At 32.4% G+C, this 25,032-nt stretch overlaps 1 protein-coding gene across 1 annotated transcript; it reads right to left on the bottom strand.

Moving 5' to 3' along the window:
• Window positions 1–7,779: 7,779 nt before the first annotated feature.
• Window positions 7,780–22,994, bottom strand: LOC133203947 (uncharacterized). Its single transcript, XM_061339742.1, has 11 exons — window positions 22,941–22,994; window positions 21,776–21,957; window positions 21,325–21,388; window positions 20,679–20,773; window positions 19,729–19,908; window positions 12,684–12,854; window positions 12,303–12,370; window positions 9,950–9,992; window positions 8,640–8,703; window positions 8,402–8,478; window positions 7,780–7,942 (listed from the first exon to the last, which is right to left on the bottom strand). Exons 1-11 carry the CDS (start codon window positions 22,978–22,980, stop codon window positions 7,892–7,894), a joined length of 1,035 nt encoding a protein of 344 aa, XP_061195726.1. The 5' UTR covers window positions 22,981–22,994; the 3' UTR covers window positions 7,780–7,891.
• Window positions 22,995–25,032: the final 2,038 nt, after the last annotated feature.

The following is a 25,032-nucleotide window of genomic DNA, read 5'->3' as shown; positions in this document are numbered from 1 at the left end:
TGTGGTTTCTTTATGAATATCAGATCAATTCCATGATTATTTGCGCATTTGCATCAAACCCCCTCCCTTCAATAAAAAGACGAAAGGAAACTAAGGTTATCCCTTAAACTGCTCTAATTTCATATGTATCCGTGATCATACAACAACAATTTGTCACATTGCTTTTTTCCGAATTTCGGCGACATAACATTCAGATTACCGGTCTCTCCTATAAGTATGCAAATTGTGTTTTTATTTTATAAAAATAAAATACAGTTTTTAGAAGTTCATTGATCAAAGAAGAATAACTCTAATAATGTAGATATATGCTTCCCCTCCCCTTAGTATGCATATGGCTATTCTTCCAAAGGATTGTTTACTGAAATAAACTGTATACAATATTTCATTGTGGCAAAATGATATGACCTTTTACTGTAAACGATTAAAATTCGAATTCTTCGAATAAAAACAAAACGTTTGATACCGCTGTGCGTGATTGTTCAGGAACATGAATAATTTCACAATAGATAAAGAATTTACAGTTTGTTACATTTAATGTTATATGGTCGAAAACAGAATTTCCGTTTTATTTAATTATAGAGCAACAAAAGGTTGTAAACAAATACATCGGGGTGCGGTGTGGGATACCGCCATGCCTCTCTTATTTAAAATAATTTAGAAAGTGTATCTATTAAATAAATAAAATTCAATGCAAGTCGAATTCATTTAGAGGTATGAAACTGAATGCATGTTGATGAACTACAACCTTTGACACGTGGACATATAAACTATAATTAAGAATCCTTTGAGTTAGAAAATGGGCTTTATTTAACACAAATGACACAAGTACATATAGTCAATATTTAATCTTGAATATATGAACATTGGATAAATAAAGGAATAAGTACCTAAGTGATTCCATAGACTAAATTTATCTGCAGATGTAACCGATGTTTCAGCAAACTCGAATGGCCTGCGCTGCAGAGAAGTAAAGGGGGGGGGGGGTCTTAAAATTTCAGATGCCAATACATCTTCAATAAAATGCATTGTAAAGTTTTCAGTTATTTAATAAAATAGGTAAAAAACGTATTAAAAGCAGAAGATATTTTCCAGCTTGGGTTCATGTGTTTATGTAGATTCATAGCATTGTTTTCGTCCCAAGTCTGCAAGGCGCTGTGAGAAGCGTAACTTAAGGAGAATAAGGGGGGGGGGGGGGTTCCTATAATTTCAATTAAACAATGTTTAAAAATTACCAAAATAATAATAATAATAATAATAATAATAATAATAATAATACCAAGAATATATTGGCAACTAGCTACATGTAGAAAGTATTTTTTTCCCAAAAATCAAACGATAGGGGTTTTTTTTCATAAAAAAATATAGTATTCAAATTGATAAACACGCATTTTTAAGCTAAAATGATCCATAGTTTTTAGTTTTAAATCCCTCTCAATAACAGAAAATGAAATAATTCTCGATGTTAAACTGCATAAGAGTACATATGTAATAAACTACATCAAAACTTACCACTGGATTCATTTTTATCGCTAGATAAATCCCACACAGTGACAGCAAGATAGAAACAAGTCAATGATCGCAATGCACCTGTCGACATGACATTTGACGCATTTTATGTGTAGTGAGAGGTGGATCAACAATTTTTTTTTCATAGTGAAAAATGCATTTTATCATTAAAGAGAATATTTGCAAATGTTAGGTAGACCATCAATACAAATCTGAAACCCTTGTTTAGTGTCATTATTTAAATGCTATTAAGAGAATGTATTGAATTAATTCTACCGTGTATTTTGTACAAGGTTTGCATGTTTCACGCAGAGGTGCTTCATTAAATCGCTTTTTTTTCGCAAGGGCATACACTTTATAGATCTTGAACATTTTTTTAAATATACATAACGGAAACATTCCTAGAATAATTAATTATAAATGATTAAATCCCCCTCTCCCCAGGAAAATGTCTGCGTTTTTATCAGATATCCATTCGAAAAAATCATTAGTGTAATTAGCATAGCATCACTTTGTTAGAATAATCTAACTGTGTCTCGGGACAGGCCCTCACCACAATTAGAATGCCTCCCATATACCCGTAATGTTGCAGAAAATTGCAGAATTGCTCCGAAACGATTTTGGAGAAAATTAATGAAGTTGCATTGAAAATAACAGTCAAATTAATCATAACAAACCTTTTTTGAGACTGTAAATACCTTTCATCTAAAAATTTAATCCATATAATGGAAGAATTCAACACTTTTTCACCAACTTTTTTTACTCGTTTCAAATACACACCATGTTGACATTCGGAACTCTCGGGATTTTTCATAGTAAATGCACTGAGTTAGAGTTATCTCCCGTATTTTCCTTGCTACATGGACTATACACGGAACGCATCGTTTAACCGGGTCCGTAGGACATTTATCATTTTAAGGATAGAACATTCTATCTAAGCATCACTCGAAGCTGTCGTAAGTTTTCTTTAAAAACTTCTGGGCGTCTCAGATCCAACAAACCCTCAATATAAAACATTTCCAGGAGGTTGAAATAAAGAAGGTAAAACACATTTATTTAGTTATAATTACCACTACCCATCACAAGCAAATTAAGATTTGAAGGAAAAAAAAATCTCAAGGCTGCTACTAAAATGACAGTACACAATCCATCAGTAGTTATATACAGGCAATGCAACAGATTTGTTTTAGTGCAGTTTTGATTTAAAAAAAAAATTACTTTTAAAATTAGTTACCAAAAAGGTATGGAATGTCAGACATCATGTCACACACTATTCAAATTGCAATTCGAATTGTTGGGGTCATCTTTAAAATATTGTTTGTTTGTCCTCTCCCGGCCGAATGGCTAAAAATTAGCAGCCTGACTCAAAACTTTTTTTTTGAAACCAGGAAACATTTTTTTATTTAAATTAATTCCGGAATTTTCTCATCGCGTAAACTGCTTTTTTTTTCTTTTTTTTTTTTTTTCCAAATTTCACTAATATCTTCAATTTTAAATGTTTTTGAAAATTAAGGATAGATGTTGAATTTTTTTGCATGAAAAAGAAAATTACCTTATTCCTACTTACTGAACCGTTTTTCTATTATGAGTCGGGAGAGGAACATTCCAATCACGTTGATTGTTGATGAAACGGAGATAACGAACCCTAAGAAATTCAAAAGTCCATTTTAACATAACAAACCGGGTGCAGAAGAAAAAAAAATATTACTTGCACAATTTGACTATCCTTACATTAGTCCTTTATTTACATACTAAATTTGAAAACAAAAGATTTCGATTATCTGATTTAAATATTAGGCTCACTGCAGATGTGACCAGTCGACAGGGGATGCTTACTCCTCCCATTCAATTTAAACCCACCTCTGGAATTTCTGTGTTCCACTCATTCTACAGATTTTTATTGTTTATAGTTATTTTTAAACAATTGCTGTCCATTATTTTATCTTTCTTTTTATTTCAAGGGAAATGCCTCTTTTTTAGTTGGTTGGTGTGGAGATAAAATCTTCAGAATGTCTTTTTTGCATTGAAAAACAGAAAATCACAGTGGACAGTGCCTGATTTTAAACTTTTACAAATGTTTTATGAAATAAAGTATTTTTAAGTAAAAAATGCTCAAAGTCCTACTTCACCTCCCCGTGACGAGCAGGGGTAAAAGGTCTTATGCATGTCTATGTTGTACTGTATACGCATAAGACGCTGGCTAACGAAAGACGCAATGTAACGGTAATATATACTGTTAAATGTAGCGGTAATGTATCCTTTTTTGTAGCGGTAATGTGCATGTAGCAGTAATGAAAATTTTGAAAATGTAGCGGTAATGATACGCACCCATTTTTTCAACTTTGGAAAAAGAAACAAGTCGAAGGGTGAAAAATCTTGCGAATTTGTAGTTTTGATAAAACATAAACTTTCTGTTTCTCAAAATCTCCTTTACAATTTTTGACTTGTGGATTGGGGTGATGTCATGAAAAAACAAATGTAGCAGATGCCAGATTCTGGTTCCTTCCTCTCATAAATCTTTTGATCTTATTGCAATACTTGTTCTATGTAGACTCGTCCGGAAATCGTGTGGTCTTCCCGAATAGGAATCCGAACCACAGGACCACCACTACTGAAGAAAATGGCAAATAAAACTTTCCTTGTGCTCTTGCATCTCTATGCTCTTCCCGTGCGTTTGCCTTCTGGTCAACCACTTCTTGTTGTAATTTTTTCTTTAGGGTTCAAAGTAATGGATTCGGGTTTCATTTCCGACAAACGTGTATAACCACAATTATTTAATTTTTTTTTCAAAAAAAATTTTGTTCATTCTTACACGCTGTCGTTTTTACACACTTGTCAAAACGTATATGGTAACCATCGCGTTCTAAGCTTTTTCAGTATCAAATATATCTTTAAACAGATCAAACTACCCCCCCCCCCCCTTAAAAAAATATGCCTACTAAATTTGCTATGCGTTTAACAATCATTCAGACCTCATCAGTGATTAGTTGTTGAATTTCAGCAAACATTTCATCGATAGTTGTCAGTCTTGGTCGCCAAGGACGGTAATCATCTTTGATGCCCATGTTATCATTTTTGATCATTGCAATATACCTTCTCATTTGTCTATAAAACAAACATTGGTTGCTGTAAACATCACATATTTCAGTGAATATTTCTCTGGGATTCTTACTTAGTTTTACAGCAGCTTTAATGTGGCTTCTAACTTCAATCTTGTTTACTCATTCTTTACAATTCATTCACCAGAATGGTTGAGAATGAATGAGAATGGTTGTTTTCAATAGACCAAGCCCAATGTTGACATTACGTTGGTCTTTCTCTCAGTTTATGCATTGGTCAGTTCCCTTAATTCCAGGCTATGAAAATGCTGCAATTGACATCATTGCAAAGAGGGTTTTTTCCATACCAGATATAAACGTTAAAAAATACTACATAAGTTTATTTCATTCAAAATTGATTTCTCTTACGTATATAACTTAATTACCCCTTTCCTACTAGTACATATAATAATGCATGCAGATTTTGAGGAATGTGTGTTATTTTTTTGGCTATAATTTGCTTAGCTTCAAAATTATGCTTATATATATTAACAAAATTCTTTGACAATACAGAGAACTTTATAAATTACACATATAACTTATACATTTAAATTTTAAGGAATAAGATGGTCCATATTCTCATTTTCGTGTTCCAAAACGGACAAAGGCTTGTTAAATTAAGATTCGATTGCACAGTGTTTGGGAAACAGAGCCTATTAGGATGCCCGTTTGATGCAAAACCGACCAGTCATCTGCTGAGCAAGTGAATTTTACAACTGATTTAATATTTGGACATAAAAGGTAAGGTCATGATTTAATAGTAGACATTAACATTAAGCAGGTTAATTAAGGCAACACGTACCCAAATAATATTTCCGGTCTACTCCGTGTACTTGAACTACAAATAGGGCGCACGGATGAAGTGATTAGTCGATAGGGGATGCTTACTCCTCCTTGAAACCTGATTCAACTTCTGAAAACCGTTCACGGTAGCTCAGTCGATAGAGCGCTCGCTCCGTGATCGGAAGGTTGTGAGTTCGAATCTCGGCCGCGACTGACCTAAGTCGATAAAAAATGGGTAGCAACTGTTCCTTCGCCATGCGCTCGGCACTTTGAAGTGAAAGTTGCGGGTCCTTCGGATGAGACCTTAAAAACCGAGGCCCCGTGTCACGGCAGGCGTTGGCACGATAAAGATCCCTCAATGCTCAATGGCCGTAAGTGCCGAGTAAAGGTCAAAATTTGAAGCCCTTCACTGGTATATGGTGACGTCTCTATATGAGTGAAAAATTCTCGAATGGGACATTAAACAACAATCAATCAAACAACTTCTGATGTTTCTTGGGGCGCGCAAGTGATCATCATCTTGACAAGTAAAATATTTTCTTCGTTAAAAAACCTCATGTTGATATATGATGTGTATCTTAAAGTGCATATGTGCAAAGGCTACTTCCTACTTGTATACCAATTTTGTTTTGAATTCTTCCATATTCTCTCATTAGAGGTTGTTTGACACTAGGTATCCATGTATTGTTCAGGCAAAAAATCGTGCATTTTGAAGGAGGATAAAGCTGGAAATATACTTTTCTTTGGAAACATCTGCAGTGGATTCGTTCTTATCTTATTTAATTATTAAAAGCTTTGTATATTATATTTTATTTTATTTTTTGGCTCTCTCTCTCTCTCTCTCTCTCTCTCTCTCTCTCTTTATCTCTCTCTCTATAGGTATGGGGGATGGGGTTATGTGTGAGTGGTGTGTGGGTGTGTAAGAATATATGTAGCAGTTATCTGTCTGTGTCTGACTACAGACGACTTGGCATATACACATCTTAAATGCTTGAGTGTATGCTTGTGTGGCCGTCTTCAAAATTACTAATATGTTGATGTGCTGGACTTTACACGCCATGAAAAAGACGTACCTGTTGCTATGCTAGATGCCTGAGCGTATTCATATGTGTCCAGCTTCATACACTTTTCTAACTGTACCCGAATTTCCACGTATGTAATAAATTTATTTGTGGTGAATGCAAGTGTATACCTGTTTCAAACTTTATAGCTTTGTATTCTCTAATCTACAAGATTGTGGAAATTCAATTACTGATATACTGTATGTATTCTAAAGAAATGGAAAAAAAAACATAATGAGTTTCATACTCAATACCAAAATGAAAATCATTTTAAACGGTCGTCCATTCGACAATTGCTAAACCCGTACTTTGCATAAGGACATGTTGTGTTCCAGTTTTTCATAGCATTTTAGTAAATCAAATAGTGGTTATTTTAATGGTTATTTTGCACACAAGTGAATGTTGGTGAAACCAAACAGCATATAAATTTGTAGCTTTTCCTGGTACATAAACATTGTAAATAGAAATATAAATGATTAAAATTAAATCTTTAAATGACTCCTTCATCCGAGCGGTAATTTTGCAGTAAACGATTTTTTTTTCACGTCCATCTTGCTACTAGTTACAAGTGATAAATGTCTTTAAAACGTTACAAAATGCAAGTCGTTTGATAGTGGTTATGCATTATCTCCAAAAAATAGCGTCTATAATTAGCATGTGTTTATCATAGGAAAGATCCGTCTTTAATGTCATTTATGCTAGCTTGGATAATTATACAATATAGCAAAATAAAACAGAAGCTGATCAAAATTTAATCATTCCTTGCGGTCACGCACCAAAGAGACGGCGAGTAAAGGAGTAAAATTCCCTGACACTTTAAAAAGATATCACCTATCCATAATTTATAATTATGTAAATAACTATATTTTTGTATATTTTTAAAATTTATTTTTCATTTTCAAAATTATTAAAATAAAATAATAATAATAAAAAAAAGATTTTTTTCTTCTTTGCCTTCTTATTAGTCCCCTACCGGTGAAACCAGAGGGAACTATAGGTTTCCTCTGAGTCTGTCCGTCCGTCTGTCCGTCCGTCTGTCTGTCTAGCTGTCCCTCTGTCTGTCTGTCTGTCTGTCAATCAGTCCCACTTGGTTTTCCGCATTTTTTTTCTAAACGCTTGCAGATATTGAGCTGATTTTTGGTATGTGAGTGTATCTTGATGAGTTATAGATCAAGTTTGTATTTCGTCCCACTTCATTGATTTTTGACAGAATTATTACGTTTTCAATTTTTAACGGGAACCAGATTACACTTGCCGGTAGTGGACAAGTATTGCTAATGCAATACTCTCAGAATGCTTGTTTGATATAAACATGTACAAGCTTTGAGAAGTATTTTTGATTCGTTTATTTAGACAATTAATTTAAACGGAAGATTTCGGTCGGAACCAAGGTGTCCGATTAACGAGGCGCCACTGTATATTTCAATCTATCCATGGAATAATTTAATCTTCTGTTCGATTATAACTGCCATCACTCCCTATGACAATAGCGTTCTGAAAGATAAAGGGGGCAGAGGAAAGTAAGTGATACTAAAGATTTATTAAAAAATTATCTGTTAAACAAAGGATTTGTGAAATTTTCAATATCTAATGTTCCATGACTACAAGAAATTTAGCCAGGGAAATGTAGATTACTCTCTTTTGAATTCAGAATATATTCCATCTATTCACTTCAACTATTTAATACGAATCTCAAAAAAGAAAAAAAAAATCGTAATGGACTATCAGAGAAACTAAATTATTTCATCTTCCCCTGAATATTCATAAATACATGTATTATATTTGGATCAAAAAGATTTAGCATATTCTTATAAACAGTATGATGTAGCCTTGTTACTAGATTTTTATTCTGAATGCAATATAATCCTCTTGAGTTCTAACAGAAATAGTTTTGTTTCCATGAATTATTTTTTTTTTTAGTATTAAGCTCTTTTTTTTTCTTGATAAAATTACCTCAATTAAGTCAACAGTACTGTTTTGCAAAATTATTCTATCTGTAATTGGTAAAGGTATTCCATTTCTTCCGAGCTCTTAAATATAGTAAAGCATATTTTCAGAACTCTCCTTAAGTTAAAATTCTTTATGCAAAATCAGTATAAGGGTTTTAACTTTATTTCAAAAATCATTAAAAAAAAAAAAAAAAAAAACAAAAAAAAAAAAAAAAAAACAAAAAAAAAACATAAAATTATACCGTTAAGAACTGGTTCTACTGTTGTCACCACTGCACTCGTTAATATGAAGTTCACTGTCTGAATCTAAAGGATATAAATGAATTAATCAAGCATGAGGAACAATTTGATGTAAGCAACATTTCATTTTATTTTGTATTTTCAGCATAATTCAAAATATCTTTTCGTAAAGACAATCACTTGTTATGAATAATTTGTTGTCTGAAAGTACTTTCACTCCGTAGAATGATAATTTACTCTGTGAAGATCTTTATAAAGGAAGAAAAAGATATACCCTTTAAAATACTTCATAATTATGTCTCTTCCGTTTTGCACAAATGCTCAACCCCCCCCCCCCCGAAAGCGCAATACTGTATCCCTTCCACCTCCGTTGAGAGGGGATATTAAACCTATTAAATGATCAAAGTGATATTGTTTAATCTTTGCATAAATGTATATAAAGAAAATGATTGTTTCAAGGGAGAAAAAAATGTTCTTTTGCATTTCCAGAACAAAGTTCCGATGGTATGTTTCTGAACACTATATAGGTAATCGTCATATATCATGAGATAAAAAGAAAGGGCGAACATGTTAACTAAAATAGAGTTCGGTGAACACTGCCCGCATTAGCTAGATAAAGCAACAAAAACAATATGTGAGCCTGAAAAAAAATCACTTTTTAAACTTGGAACGATATCAGGATATTTGAGTCACGATACAATAGGTATCATTATATTTTAAATAGGGTATAAAGTTAACAACAGAACCGATATACAGCTTCTTATGACTTAACCTTTATTCGTGAAGAATTTCATATAATATATTCATATTACATATTCATATATTTGTTATTTAAACTATTTATTTTAATCCCAAAACGTTAAGTGTAAAAAAAAGTCTGAATTTTGTTTTCCGTCAAGACATTGCCAAACAAGTGTCACCATCACAAAACAATCGAAAATTGTCCAGGTCTTATCCTTTACAGAAAATGAATTCAAGTATAAAAAGGACGCAAATGTCTTGTAGTCTTCATTCTTAACAAAAAAATATACAGAAATAATCATCTATTGGTCAGAACAGGGTCAGATATGGTTATTAGATTTTTTTTATTAAAACAAATATTAATGTGATTTTTGTTTACATGCAACATCTCGTGTAATGCATTATTATATCGAGATTAATGAATGGTTTCTGTTATAAGAATTTTTTTTATTATCCTCCCATCATATTTTCGTCTAATGTTATATTAAACCACAAAGCTATGAAATATTGCAGGATTAAGGACCGTATTACTGAACATTTTTATCATCAGTTGTTCTTAATATAAACTTACATCAAAGCCTTCGACAGTTGACTCCATCTTTTTTAGATATGGTCTATATAAAAAAAAACTTTCATATTTATTACACATAAAAGGAATCAATAAAAGAAATTTAAGATTTAATAAAGATTGAGTCATAATAATCAATCGATCTTAATAAATATCGAGTTAAAAAGTCTTTTTTTATGTTAAAGTTTACACAGAAGGCTTAAGGTATTCAAAATTGTGTACCAGTGTGGTTCAAGATTCAAGATTCAAGATATATGCATATGCATGCAACTGAATGAATGGAGTATGAAAGATGAATGTGTGTAAAAAAAAATAACCTCATGTTACATTAAGGTATATGTAAAAAAAAAAAAAATACTATGTTAAATTAACTTATAGATTCCAAGGCTCCCCAACCCTGGCTATAAGGACGCAAATATATGTACTGGGGTAATGAAAAAAAATATTTATTTAAAAAAAAAAAAAAAGATTCAAGATTTTCAATATGTTTTTGTTATTCAACAAAACATGTTAAATGATCCATTTAATAGGGCTGCAAAAAGGGAAATATTATAATAGCCTATTCTTTCCATGTAAATTTGAACCAAAAAATCTAACTTTTCCAACGTTTTTCCTGAGGGGGACAAAAGAAAATCGACGTTGAACTGCTGAGTGAGATATTGGTCCTCTCTATGAGATATTGGTCCTCTCTATGAGAAATTGGTCCTCTCTATGAGATATTGGACCTCTCTATGAGATATTGGTCCTCTCTATGAGATATTGGTCCTCTCTATGAGATATTGGTCCTCTCTATGAGATATTGGTCCCTATGAGATATTGGTCCTCTCTATGAGATATTGGTCCTCTCTATGAGATATTGGACCTCTCTATGAGATACTGGTCCTCTCTATGAGATATTGGTCCTCTCTATGAGATATTAGTCCTCTCTATGAGATATTGGACCTCTCTATGAGATATTGGACCTCTCTATGAGATATTGGTCCTCTCTATGAGATATTGGACCTCTCTATGAGATACTGGTCCTCTCTATGAGATGTTGGTCCTCTCTATGAGATATTGGTCCTCTCTATGAGATATTGGACCTCTCTATGAGATATTGGTCCTCTCTATGAGATATTGGTCCTCTTTCTGAGATATTGGACCTCTCTATGAGATATTGGTCCTCTCTATGAGATGTTGGTCCTCTCTAAGAGATATTGGACCTCTCTATGAGATACTGGTCCTCTCTATGAGATATTGGTCCTCTCAATGAGATATTGGTCCTCTCTATGAGATATTGGTCCTCTCTATGAGATATTGGTCCTCTTTATGAGATATTGGACCTCTCTATGAGATATTGGTCCTCTCTATGAGATATCTCTCTATGAGATATTGGACCTCTCTATGAGATATTGGTCCTCTCTATGAGATATTGGACCTCTCTATGAGATATTGGTCCTCTCTGTGAGATATTGGACCTCTCTATGAGATATTGGTCCTCTCTATGAGATATTGGACCTCTCTATGAGATATTGGTCCTCTCTATGAGATTTTGGACCTCTCTATGAGATATTGGTCCTCTCTATGAGATACTGGTCCTCTCTATGAGATACTGGTCCTCTCTATGAGATATTGGTCCTCTCTATGAGATATTGGACCTCTCTATGAGATATTGGTCCTCTCTATGAGATATTGGTCCTCTCTATGAGATATTGGACCGCTATGACTTTTTTACGTTACATTGTAGCGACATCTTACATGCATTCGCTGGTGTTCCACATTTCCACATTGCATACATGGATGTCAGCGTAAGGCAAGTCAAAATAAATAGTTAAAGGTATATTGAAACATTCATTGACTGTGTGCTTGTGCAAAATGCATTTTATTGAGTTTTAACCATTTATAATCATTTTAACCAAACTGTTTGGATTTGACCTAACAGCCCAAGGCAAAGAGTGTGATATTACTTTCAAACATAGTCATCAAATGTATAATGTCACATAAAATTCTGACGTGACTACCGTAATCATAGAACTTGCTGTTTTCAACATCTTTAAATTGTACACGTAATTTGTATAATGGCATCCTTTCATTTTGTGGACAATTTGTAAAAACTGAATGTTGTTATTTTTACCGTCAGAAGACAGACGCATGAATATGAGTAGGCTTTAAGATGACGTTTTCGTTTTATGCCGTGTCGTCAGTATTTGAGCGATATTTTGGGTGGTCCTTAACCGAGTATAAAATCCAAGAATCAAAATTATATGAAATGAAAAACAAATTTTAAAGGGAGTTTAAGTAATAAGTTATGAAATTATTGTTACTTCATTAAATACATCCTCATAAACTGCATATTATCTATTAATCTAACACTTACTCAAACGCAACGATGTTTCCTTGAAAAAGTGAACCATTCATAAAGACTTTGATTCGTATATCAACACTCTACAAAAGGAATTCCTTATCTTAATATACATAATGTACTGAATATAGATCATGGCATTATATGTCAAATATTTTTTCATCTTAAGTTATTTTCTGAGACTATTGAATGCATTTCAGTTTTAGTAATGTTGGTCGGAGTTTTGAAAAGAAGCATTAATCTATTATATATATATATATATATATATATATATATATATATATATATATATATATATATATATATATATATATATATATATATATATATATATATATATATTTACTATTGCTATTATTTATTTTTTAAAAACCTTCATGAATGCCTGTTACTTACTCCATCCAATTTGGCAATTGGTATTGAAGTACTACGTGCTGGATGCCGAATGTATACAAACATTACTGTATAGAACGTCAAGACCGCCAAATTCTTCTCAAATGTCACGTTTGGGGTCTCCACACTGTAGATGTCCAAGTCCATATATTGATTGGGATATTTCTCTTCGAGCTTTGAGAAAAATACATTTTGAATTCCTTCATTATAGAAACAAAGTGTTCAAAGACTAATGTCCCTCTGATAAGACTGAAAAGTTCTAAAGACTATAAGTCCAAAAATATTCGGAAATCGTTTTATAGGGTTTTATTGTATTTTTTCTTAAAAAAAAAAAGATTTAAAAAAACATAAATGTTGCTACCTGAGCTGAAAACTAAAGTGAGCTTTTCTGATCACATTTAATCCGTCGTCCGTCTGTCAGTTTCTCTGTCTGTCTGCCCGTCTGTTAACGTTGCAGATTTTCGACTACTTCTGCAGAACAACTGGGCCAACCTAAATCAAATTTGCCACAGAGCATGATGATAGGGATTCAAGGCTTTCTTTTTTCAAATCAATGGCCATACCCTCTTTCAGGAGAGATAATTGAGAATTATTGAAACTTTTGTTTTATCGTTTATTAATCTTTTTCCCAAGAACCACTGAGCCATAAAAGTTGAATCGTACATGGAAGCATCCTCAAGTAGTGTGAGTTTAAGTTTGACCCCCTAGGGTAGGGTGGGCTCACCATTGGGGATGAAAGTCATATATAGAAATATATAGGACAAAATCTTCTCATGATTAGTCATATTAATATGGAAACATCCTCAGGTAGTGTAGATTCAAATTTGTTAGATCATGACCCCCAGGAATTGGGTGGGTCCACAATGGGGGATCAAAGCAAATTCATGATTAATCATATTAAATTTGAAGCATCTTCAGGTAGTATAGATTCAAGTTTGTTCAAATCATGACCCTCAGGGGTTGTTTGGGGCAACAATTTGGGGTCAATGTTTTACATAGGAATATATAGGGATTGATTGTTTGACTGTATATTGTTTTGCCTCCTGTTCGTGAATTATTCACTCATACAGAGACGTCACCATTTACCGGTGAAGGGTCTCAAATCTAGACCTTTACTCGACACTCAGGGTCACTGAGCAGTGAGGGTTCTTTATCGTGCCAACGTGACATGTTGCCTCGGGTTTTGAGGACTCATCCGAAAGACCCGGAACTTTCACTTCATACGGCCGAGCACTTGGCGAAGGAACAGTTGCTACATATTTTTGTCGACTAAAGTCAGTCGTGGCCGTGATTCAAACGCACATTACGATCACAAAGCGTACGCTCTACCCTCTGAGATACCGTGACGGCGGAATATATAGCGAAAATTTTTTAAAATCTTTTTCTCAAGAAAAGCAAAACCATGATTAATCATATTAATATGGAGGTATCCTCAGGTAATATAGATTCATGTTTGTTCAATTCATGGCATCCGGGGATAAGATGGGGCCCCCATGGGGGATCAAAGTTTTCATTGGTATGTATAAAAAAAATCAAAAATCTTTTTTTTTAAGAACAACAAAACCATGATAAGTCATATTATGGAAGCGTCCTCAGGTAGTTTAAGTTAAAGTTTGTTCAAATCGTCCTAAGTTAGCTAAGGTTAGGTATAGGCGTTTTTATGCAAATGAGCTAATAAAAATGCATTAGATGTACATCTCTTATACAGAGAATTCTAAATTTATTTTCCTACGCAGGTATGTTAAGGCAGTACCCAGATCATATTTCGGCGAATTTAGACTTTTATCGTAAAATGTAACATTGATAAATCGGAAAAGCCATAGATAAAATATTTACTTTAATTATCCATTGTATAGACGTCATTGAGTTTTAGGCTAAAAGAAGCACTCCACTACGACGTCATCACGTGACGTCTATAAATAGAAAAATTGCCTTTATGAAAAAGTAAAAAGTTCAACACTACCCCGGGGATAATTTAATTCTTTTTGTGAAAATAATTATGTAAAAACATTACTGGGTCATGAAAAGTGCTGCTAGAATCCTACTCTCCCGACACATAAAAAATTATTCCAAAGTTTCGAATGAAACCTTAGCAAAATTATTACATTTTGTACAAACGGTTCAAGGAATTCTCATCAATTCATGTTATTCACACGATTCTAGCAGCACTTCCCAAGTACTATAGAATACAAGCTTTCGATGCAAACAAAAATTATGTCTCAAAGTATGCGGCGTAGTGTTGAACTTTTGCAACTTTGTTGTTATAGAACGACAGAGGAAAGGCTGATCGGGATTTTAAAGCACTGCCTCTGTTCATTATAAGAAAACATGATTAGAATATATCAGCGTACCTGATTCTTAATCTTTAATTCCTTATGAATCACACATAACATTCATGTCATATGCTTTAAAACTCCCATTTTACATACTTGTTTACATGAATTCTCGTCACGTTTAATTTTCACTCGGCTAATATTTGATCAATAGTTATGACGTCATGGGTTTGGTAATTAACCCCCGTGATAAATACTTAGCTGTTTATGCCACCCAAAAACGACATGATTTTGTTTATATTATGTTTTTGAATGATTCCATTCATTTCTTGGACCTGAAATTAAACTTTAAATATAGATATTTAGAAATCATTATTTCTGAACTTCACGTCATACAGCTTACTATGACGTCGTCTTGTAGAGGCAAGTAGTATATCTCTGGGTGTAGCCTTAACATACCCGCGTATACAAATTTTAGTACCCACCAAAAATGTTAAAGCCAATGCATTATGAGGTCATATTATGACGTCATTTATCTTTACCACTGCGGGTAAAAACACATGAACAAAATAGCGTTAGAGCAAGGGCATATCCTATTTAATTTAAATAAATCATGTATTATATCAAAAAGAATATTCTAAAAATCACTAAAAATGCTGCACAAATCCTACGCACTTTCTCATTTGATAAAAAATTGAGGACACTTACACCGGACTGTGAATTTTTACCGTTTCAACTAAAAATTTTCGAAAAGTAGTAATGGCACTGCAGATATTTGTGCAGCAATATCAATAATTCTTGGAATATCCTGCATCTATGTATCCCTTGTTTCTATAAAACAAAATAAGGTATGCTTTTGCGCCGAAGCTATTTTGTTGTTCTTCTTTATGAAATTGTGTAGTAGAGAACGATGACGTCATAATATGACATCATAATGTGTACTAGGTATCACATAGCGTGGGTACCAAGTTTGTGTTAGAAAACATATTTTAACTTATTCCGTACGATAGGTATTGTCCTTATACGTTTTAATTAGTTCATTTGCATAATAACGACTATACTTTGGGTGCCACAGTGCACTGTCAGGGTTTAACATATGGATGTATAGAAAAAAAAATCTATTTTGTTAAAAACAGCAAAGTCATGGTTAGTCACATTGATAAAAAAGTAAGGTAGTGTATTCAAGTTTGTTCAAATCATGAGACTGAAGTTTAGGGTGAGCTACATTTATAAAAATCATGGTATCTTGAGTTAGAGTGGGGTCAAAATAAGGATAAAAGATTTACATCAGAATATAATATGTAAAAAAAAATCTGCTGATAAAGAACAACAGAGAGATATTGCCATATTGACTCAGGTGAGCACGGTGGCCTCTTGTTTGTTACAATTATGGATAAACAACATGATATTAAGCATCCTTTTATTATGTTTTCTAAATGAATCTAATATGTACGACACTAAATAGTAACCATTTATATATACCTCATATTTTTAATTTAATGTTGTGATGATAATTTAACGCTTTTTTTAACTTTTCAAATTTTCTCCATAGCATTATTAGGCTTAAAATTAATTTCAGTAAGAGTAAGCCCCGCTTGACTATTCAAAGTTTTCTCCTTTTGAATCTAATGGGTTTTTTTTTTGATAAAATACATATTTGAAATTCTAATTTCTTTATCGATGAAATTTTTAACAAAGAGACTTTAGATCTTAATTAAAAAGAAAATACAGGATACTTATGGACCTGAAAATGCAGAGACACATTTTCACAGAAGTACACTACTTAATACAATCGTTTAAATCAATATCTTCTTTAAATGATATGAAGAATAATAATGATCAAAAAAGGCATGGATTTATTTTTTTTGTAAAACTAAAGAAGCTTTTATAAAAATTAACAACTTTACACGAACCTCTGGTACTATGCGTCCGACACAAACACCCTCGGCACACGAAGTATTCAATCCCGGATTTCCAGGAAAAAGCTGAGAAAGGAAAACAAATAATATCAATGAAAAGTTGAAAATATTTCTCATAAATTTCCCAATCCTTTAAAACTTTCGAAAGTTTCAATCTACATACTAGTATTTTATCCTTATGTATCATGAAAGCATAAAAATCTTAATCATTTTGTTGGAATTCTCAAATGCTACATGTACCCAATTACCTTCTATGAAAATATTTGGACATTATTTTTCCCACCACAAAGATAAAATAGGTGAGTATATATATTTTCAACTGTAAACTTGCTAAATTTGGAAGGAAATTTAGGTTAACTTTGTGTTTTAGCTCACCTGAGCTGAAAGCTTACTTGAGCTTTTCTGATCAACTGTTCTCCGTCGTCTATCTGTCTATCCGCCTTTCCGTCCGTCTAAGTATTCAAGAACCACTGGGTCACATTTAACCAAAATCGGTATAAAATATCATTACGTACATATATATGGGAGTTTAATTAAAAAAAAATGAAGATTAATTTTCAAGCCCCATTACAAGAGAAGATAATAAAAAAAAAAGACCAAATAAGGTGGGGCTACAGAATTTTTAAACTCAAGAACCAATCGGCTAGAAAAGCTGAGACTTACGTGGTAGCTTCCCGAGGTAGGATAAACTCCAAGTTATTCAAATCATGGCCCCCAGGGGTAGGCTGGGGTCACAATAGGAAATCCAAATTTTAAAATGAAATACATAGGAAAAATCTTTATAAATTTTCTTTTTTAGAGCCACTCTGCAAGAAAAGCTGAAACTCACGTGAAGGCCTCCTTGAGAAGTGTTGGTTTAAAATTGTGCAAATCATAATTCCCGGGGTATATGTAAGAGTCGGGCCACAAAAAGGAATCCAAGTTTTACAATGAAGAAGAGTGTATTGTTTTCTTTTAAAAAAAAAAAAAAAAAAAAAAAGTCTCCCCTTCTCCAACAACATTAAAGAGTGCAATAATACGACCAGGGTAAAAAATAATAATGCAGTGCATCTGAGCTCAAATTCCTCCATCTGTGTATAAAACTTCAAGTCTTCATGTCAAAAGGATCTTACGGAAAACTGAAATTTTTATTCCCCTTGCTTGGGACTGAAATGGGCTGCGGATGAGACCTCGGAAAAGTCAAAATCCAGGGGGTGCATTTTCGTTGCTTGTTAACTCTTATATGTAGATTATATGCTAAATTGTGACATGCTATGTTTCTCAGTTTGTTTGATCTATGGATATGCAATCAATCCCCCCCCCCCCCCCGAAACTGTCCCATTTATAGAATCTGTTTTCATGTATATGTCTATCCATTCGGCACATGTTTGGTATTAAAGATGCTCTCGACCACCCTTCCCTTGAATAAGGTTTATTCGTTCATCGGTTCGAGTGAGTCTGACTGCTACGTAATTTGAATCGTTTATTAGTTCATTGAGTTCTGCACATTCTGTGTCATTACGTAGGCTCAATGTTTGACAACTGAATATTACATTTTCTCGATCACTGCTTTTTAAAGGCACACTCATTCCTGATGAGTTGGTTCTGATAATATTTGCTTCTCAATTTATGGATTTATCTAAATTTAAAGAAATGGTTATTAAAGTAAATAAGACAGTTTCGTGAAGAGAGGATTATTTCAGTGTAAATGAAGTGACATTCTCACTTAATATTTGTAATGACCAAATATGTTTTTCCTCCCCTATAAAAGATATATTAACTGAGTATCAAAAGCTTTTCGCCATCTTAGCTCTAAGACTTACATCCATTGATCTCTTAACAGCTATTTTTGCTTTTGCTGTGATTTTTTAATAAAATTACAGTGGATGCAACGTTATTGTTGACACACCAATCGTGCAGGCTCGTTCTTGTAACATGCGTGATCATTCGTGTAACGTGCGAGATCGTGCTTGAGTCGGGTTCAATCGTTTGCGGTTTTAAAGGGGCGTGATCGTGCCGTAAGAACCGTACAAATTTCGTTTTGTTAATTTTTTGAGGAATGAAAATCGTTAAATATTAAAGTTTTTTTAATCAATACAATATCGCTAATCAATAGATACCTCAAAAAAGTAAATCTTCTCCCTCCTGAAACTTTATCATAAAATCCAAGTGATTCTAAACTCACGAGGTCCACTTCTATCCGACAATCAATCAGAGAGTACTTCTTAATAACACATCGAACAGTTAAAAAATATTTTCAAGTTTATCTGTCGGAAAACTATGAATTATTTAAATAGATATTTGTTATCTAATATAACCGTTCAGTATTACTTCGTTTCGAAAATGTATATTCCTTAACATTTTTAACTATTTTGCGTGTAGAATCGTGCGTTTGCGTTAGCAATCGTGATCGTTTGTGTAACGTATAGAATCGTGTGCGTGAAGGATCGTTCGTGTAACGTGTTTAATCGTGCGGGATCGTTAGTGTAAGGTGATCGTTCATGTAAGTTGTCAACAATAAAGCTGCAGCCACTGTGTGAACTTTCAAAAAAGAAGTCTTCTTAATCCAAACACATTGCATTATTATGTTATAAAGTGTACTATAATTATCAGTATCCAAACTGTTTATCTTGAGGATAAAGCACATCATAAACATGACTGATAGATGTTATTTGACCAAAAAAAAAAAAAAAAAAAAAAAAAAAAAAAATCTCGGATTTTAAGCTCCGAAAATTAAAGTAAATGTAGGCATTTCAGAGTTTATAAATCAATATAAAAGAAGAAAAAATATTTAAAAAAATAACATTGTTAAGAAATCTGAAGAAGACATTTGTTGCAAACCAATTAAAATGCAGTGTTTGGGCTGAAAACACTAACCTTCTCAGGGGTGATTTTATAGTGGAGCATTCCATGTCTTTGAATACCTTCGAATAAAGATCGAACTGCATCTTTAGAAATCCAGATGTACACCATTTTTGATGATTCATTATGCAGAGTATAATGAACTGTTTGATTTTTACTTAAATTCTCCATAGTCGGAAACCATAATACTTCACCCTAGAATGTATTAAAAAGATGTTTTTTTTTTGTTTTTGTTTTTGTTTTTTTTTTGTTTTTGTTTTTGTTTTTTTGTTTTTGTTTTTGTTTTTTTTTTTTTGAATGGAATAAAATTAAGTTTGGTTTAAATACTGGTATTAAAACAAAGGAGTTCTGATTTCAACCCTGCCTCATTTCATATTTGAAAACTGTTCATTCTTAGAAAAGAAATAAAGATTTAAAAAAAAAAAAAAAAAAAAAAAAAAAAAAAAACTTTAAACGAAAGTATCACTTTGATCGTTCCATTTTATCTTTTATCTTATCTGTCTTTGATACTTCCTAAGAAAGGTGTAAGGGTTTATAAATTTTGGAGCAATAACACATTTATATGGAAAAATAAATCTATTCGTTGAACAAACTGATTTTTTTTTTACCAACAATCTTGTGTCAATAGGCATTTTTTAAAATTACTTATGATTGAAAAAAAATCAAACAGACATACTTTTGTACATGTACATTATACACATATTAGTTTGGAAAGCACTTTCAAGAAGAAAAAAGTAAATTAACTAGGACATTTATTAACTTGTATACATGCAATATAAAATAGTCCTATAAATTATATACGCTATTTGGAATAATTATTTCTTCAGACACGTTAAAATCCTTCAAACGGGATATTTTCATCTTAAACTCTTAAATGTGCAGTATATTTCAAGGTGATATCTTCTCAAAGTTATATCAAAAGACTTTTTGGAATATCGAGGAATTTTGAGAAACTACAATTTTACCTTATGATAAGTATTCAGAAATGAGGATTCATAGTTTGGTTGTTGCTGCATCAGAAGGTTCGCGAGAAATGGAGTTTGTCCTATCCTTGGAGTCACTATAATAACAAAATAGAATAAGATACCTTGTTCATTTCATAGTCGATAGATATAATATCATCTAAAGCTATTCAGACGTCGCAGCTTTCTCGGCATGTTGTTAAGGATAAATAACACAAACAAACTTTTTTTTCCAGAAATCAGCAATATTTATCATAGATTTATATTCAAATAAGTAACCTGAATGATGTTTACCAGGTAAAGTTGGAGAACTTTGTAAGATTTTTTCACAATGTTAAAAATACGTTCAAAATTCTGTATAGAATTATTTAGAAAACAAAACAAAGTCGCATATTTAAGCACCAAAGAAAACTTACGATTTCTTTATATTTTAGGGATTTATTATTTATATCATTTCTATTCAAAGTCAGTCAAAAAATATATATCAATCCGGGCATCAAATTTTTCGTTGTGTTATATATTCTTAAATGTTGATCATGAATTATCTGGATTTCAGTTCATACAAAATTTACAAATTTACTACCACTCAGGGTTAATTATAAATTTATAACACGACACTCTTACATATCTTCAATAAGAAAATACGTACAAATAATTGTGTTCATTTCTGTACTGCCTCTCGTTAAAAGGTAGACACGTAATAACACACATAGCTGGAAAAATATAATGACATGTCCAAAAAAAAAAAATCATTGAAAAAATATCACATAATGTGAACCTTGGTGTTGCATTTGGTACTATGACAACACAATCATTTAATAATGCTTCTAAAAGATGTTTTGTTTTATGTATTTTCTGGTTATCTTCATTTAATCTTTGATGTATAAAAGCGGATATTCCTTTGTGTATTTATTGCTTGTATCACTTTGAATTTTCAAAGTAATGTTTAAGATTTTTTGATGTACATTTTATTTACAAGTATATGACTTCAAATTGTATCACTGTGACATTGTATATGCTCTGATACTTGCGATATTAAACTAGAATCAAAGTAACATTACTGCAAAATGCATATACATGTACTAATAAAAAACTTCTACCTTAGCCTGAGTAAGTCTTTCTCTTTTAAATTTGTCTTCGAGTTCCAACGTATTTGCCGCACATATGGAATCTGTAGGTTTATCACAATCTGTGTATCGTATCCTAAGATTTGGTGGGGGAATGATGCAACTGTCCTTGTCTTGTTTCAGTGACACATTAAACCTCCCTTGGTTATTAGTTCCTTCACAATTTTTTCAATTACAAAATGATTACATTTAGTTTACAATGTCATGTTTCCAGTATATAGGAAGCAAATTTATTAAGGAAAAAAAGACCCATTTACTTTTTTATCTCGAGAGACACCACACATGTTAAAGGAATTAAGAATCTAAACATGAAAGTACATGTACATCTGTGAGGATCATGGTTAACTTATAGATACAGTAAAACTTTCTCAGAAGGAAATATATAGAGTTTTTTGTAAAGTTAAACTCGTACAATTTCTTTTTTTTTAAATCAGATTTATTGAAAGGCATAGTATAAAAACTGACCTGGTCCATTGATCTGTCTTTGATTTGATTATGACCTCTAATTTGGCTCCAAACCAAATTTGACCTGGCCTAAAACAATACTGAGCCCAAAATTTGGCTTCTGCAAAATAAGAAAAGAACCCTACTGCACTATGTCAATTACGTTCGTATGAAAGGTTTTTGGTTGATGGTTCTTATTACTTTAAGTACATAAAAAGGTCCATCTCGTTAGGAAATCATTTTTAAATAAAGTATTACCCATTAACGCTTAAAGAAAAAAAAAAATCAAAAATTCAAAATTCAAAAATCAAAATTCGTTTTAGTTCTTAGGCTATTTTTTTTAATTTTTGAGCTTATGTCTTTGATACAATGTACCAGTAAAATTTGTAACATTTTTTGACTGTATAAAATAAATTCAAAAAAAAAAAATGCTTATGGAAATATGATTGTTGGTTAAGCCAGGACTAAGACAAAACCAAATTTGAGGTCAGGTCATCTTCTAAAGCCGGGTCAAAATTTTGGTTTGGCGCCATTTTACAGACCAGATAAACTTTGAGGCAGGTCACGCAAAATGGGTCAGAACAGGTTTTATAGAAAGTCATTATGAAGTTCATTTTTAAACTAGGTTCTATGAAACTATGATGTTCATAACAATAGACCAAAATCATTTTGTAATTTAACGTTTTGCCTTTACCTATGATCACGAGGATATGCCCTGATCCGGTGATGGTCATCTCTATCCCACAATACTGAACATTTCTGGAGGAAAAAAGTAAACGTGCTTTATTTTTTCAAAATTTATAAATAAAATTCGATTTTGATATGACAATATTTGCCTTGTATTTAATGATTAGTTATATATTTTTTCTACTAGACTTCGTGACTTCGTATTAATGTACATGATTGTTTGACTTGGGTCAATAGACCTATAGAAAGGTTTTGTGAACATTTTAGAAAACAGACATTGCCTTTTTTTTTCTTTTTTCTTCATTTTGGAAAGGTTAATGCCATATGCAAGGATTAATTAAATGCTTTATAGAAAGTATACACTGGATGCGTGTATCAACTAAGAAAAAAAATACGGTTAATGATTTAGACATGTACAATGAACATAAATCTGCAAAAAAAATATCATCATTAAATATTTCCTGATATTAATTCGCACAAATCTTTTTTTTCCTTTTGAAAATGATAACACCAACGTAAAATAGTCGCTATCAACGAAACCCACTTATGAAAATACATCTCGTATAAAGTTTAAATTTCCGCAACCATTGCCGTCAACAGTTTCCGGAGAAGTCTACCTGACCGATTTTTAAAAACATTCATAAAAAAAGATCCTTATGATTTCCTTTAAAACAAGATTAAGCATAAATTTAGGAGAATTTACAAAGAAAATCTAAAGGTACACGAGCAAAGCAAACCTTTTCTTGATATAATAATGCACACATCAGATGTTTATAAAATTGCATAAACTACTCTGCTCATGAATGAGATTTTATTTGGATTGATACGGATGGGGAATTACCTTTCATCTTCATCTCGACACTCCACTTCTCCACTTGCATTTACCGAAAGAGTATGGACTGTAACATTCAATCCAGCTTTTTTATTAATGAGAATAGATGCGTTCAAATTCGCATAATCTGTAAATGTCAAGCTGAAAAAAAATATTCTATTTGAGCAGCAAATATTGCGATTTTGAGAAATGTTTAAAATAAAAAAAAAGAAAGCTTTCCTTGCCAGGATGCCTTCTGAAAATTAGAAATTAATATACAGAAATTAAAGGTAATTTCAAATTATTTTAAAACTCATGTTAATATATATATATATATATGTATATTCACATTTTGACATGTTTTTTGAACGTCTAGATAAAGAAGAAAGTGAAAGAACATTGACAATTGTATTGTTTTTGTTATATTTTAAATAGCATAATTAAAATCAAATACTTTGTTCGGAAAAAAGGTAATTGTACCTCTGAATAGAATATTTTACATGACTTGTAGTCACGTTTGTTGTAGGTAGGCTAAATGCTGAAAGATTCAGTTTCTTAACAGATTCCAAAACTGTATTCATGGCTGAAAAGGGAAAAGACTACATAAAAAAAAATAGAAAACAAAATTGATTCAAAAAATGAGGAATATTGTGTCATATAATTTGTTGTTGTACAGGTCATGCATTTTTTAATAATTATTTTCATAATTACTCAGAATATGAATAAAATCATTGATCATTTGATTGGCATTGAGAATAATTCTTCTTACTGCTCACAAAATTTAAAAACAAAACTGAGGCCGCCATGCATACCGTAAGTTAGTCCGTTCTGTGTTAGCCTAATAACAACTCCAACGTCAGCCTCCTCTTCCTCATTAGATCTTCTGACAGAGACAATCACCAGTATCAGCATTAAAGGACCCGTGGCTCCGTAATGCTGCAAATATAATATAATATAATATATAAATATATTTACACTAAAAGATTTGCCCAACATCCTAGTTGATATGCTTACCTTCATGGAATCTTACCAATAAAAGACAGATAGTCGCCCACGTGGCGCAGTGGTTAGAGGGTTTGCGCTAGAGTTGCAGAGTAAGCAGTTAATCCTTGCGTCGCGGGTTCAAATCCACTGTGTGACACGGGGACCGGTCCCTCAGATGCGACAATTAAAAAAAAATCTGAGATTGCGTGTCGCTGGCACGCACTAAATCCCTAACTGCTCAAATGTCGTTAGAGCTGAGAATAGGCATCTCTAAGGAATGTTAAACAAACAATAAAACAAACAA

This window comes from Saccostrea echinata, unplaced genomic scaffold (genome assembly GCF_033153115.1).
Source record: "Saccostrea echinata isolate AGI-Se365-2 ecotype Australia unplaced genomic scaffold, CSIRO_AGI_Sech_v1 ptg000052l, whole genome shotgun sequence".
NCBI lineage: Eukaryota > Metazoa > Mollusca > Bivalvia > Ostreida > Ostreidae > Saccostrea > Saccostrea echinata.
The sequence above is the reverse complement of the archived record's forward strand: the minus strand, read 5'-3'. Positions and strand labels throughout refer to the sequence as shown.

Excerpts from the sequence above, each read along its gene's own strand:
- LOC133203947 (XM_061339742.1), bottom strand. The coding sequence starts at position 22,980 with ATGACCATCACCGGATCAGGGCATATCCTCGTGATCATAG. Across the intron at positions 12,371-12,683 it reads CAATTGCCAAATTGGATGGA|AGTGTTGATATACGAATCAA; the intron begins GTAAGTAACAGG and ends TTCCTTTTGTAG. Across the intron at positions 8,479-8,639 it reads AGTAGAACCAGTTCTTAACG|AGCTCGGAAGAAATGGAATA; the intron begins GTATAATTTTAT and ends ACTATATTTAAG.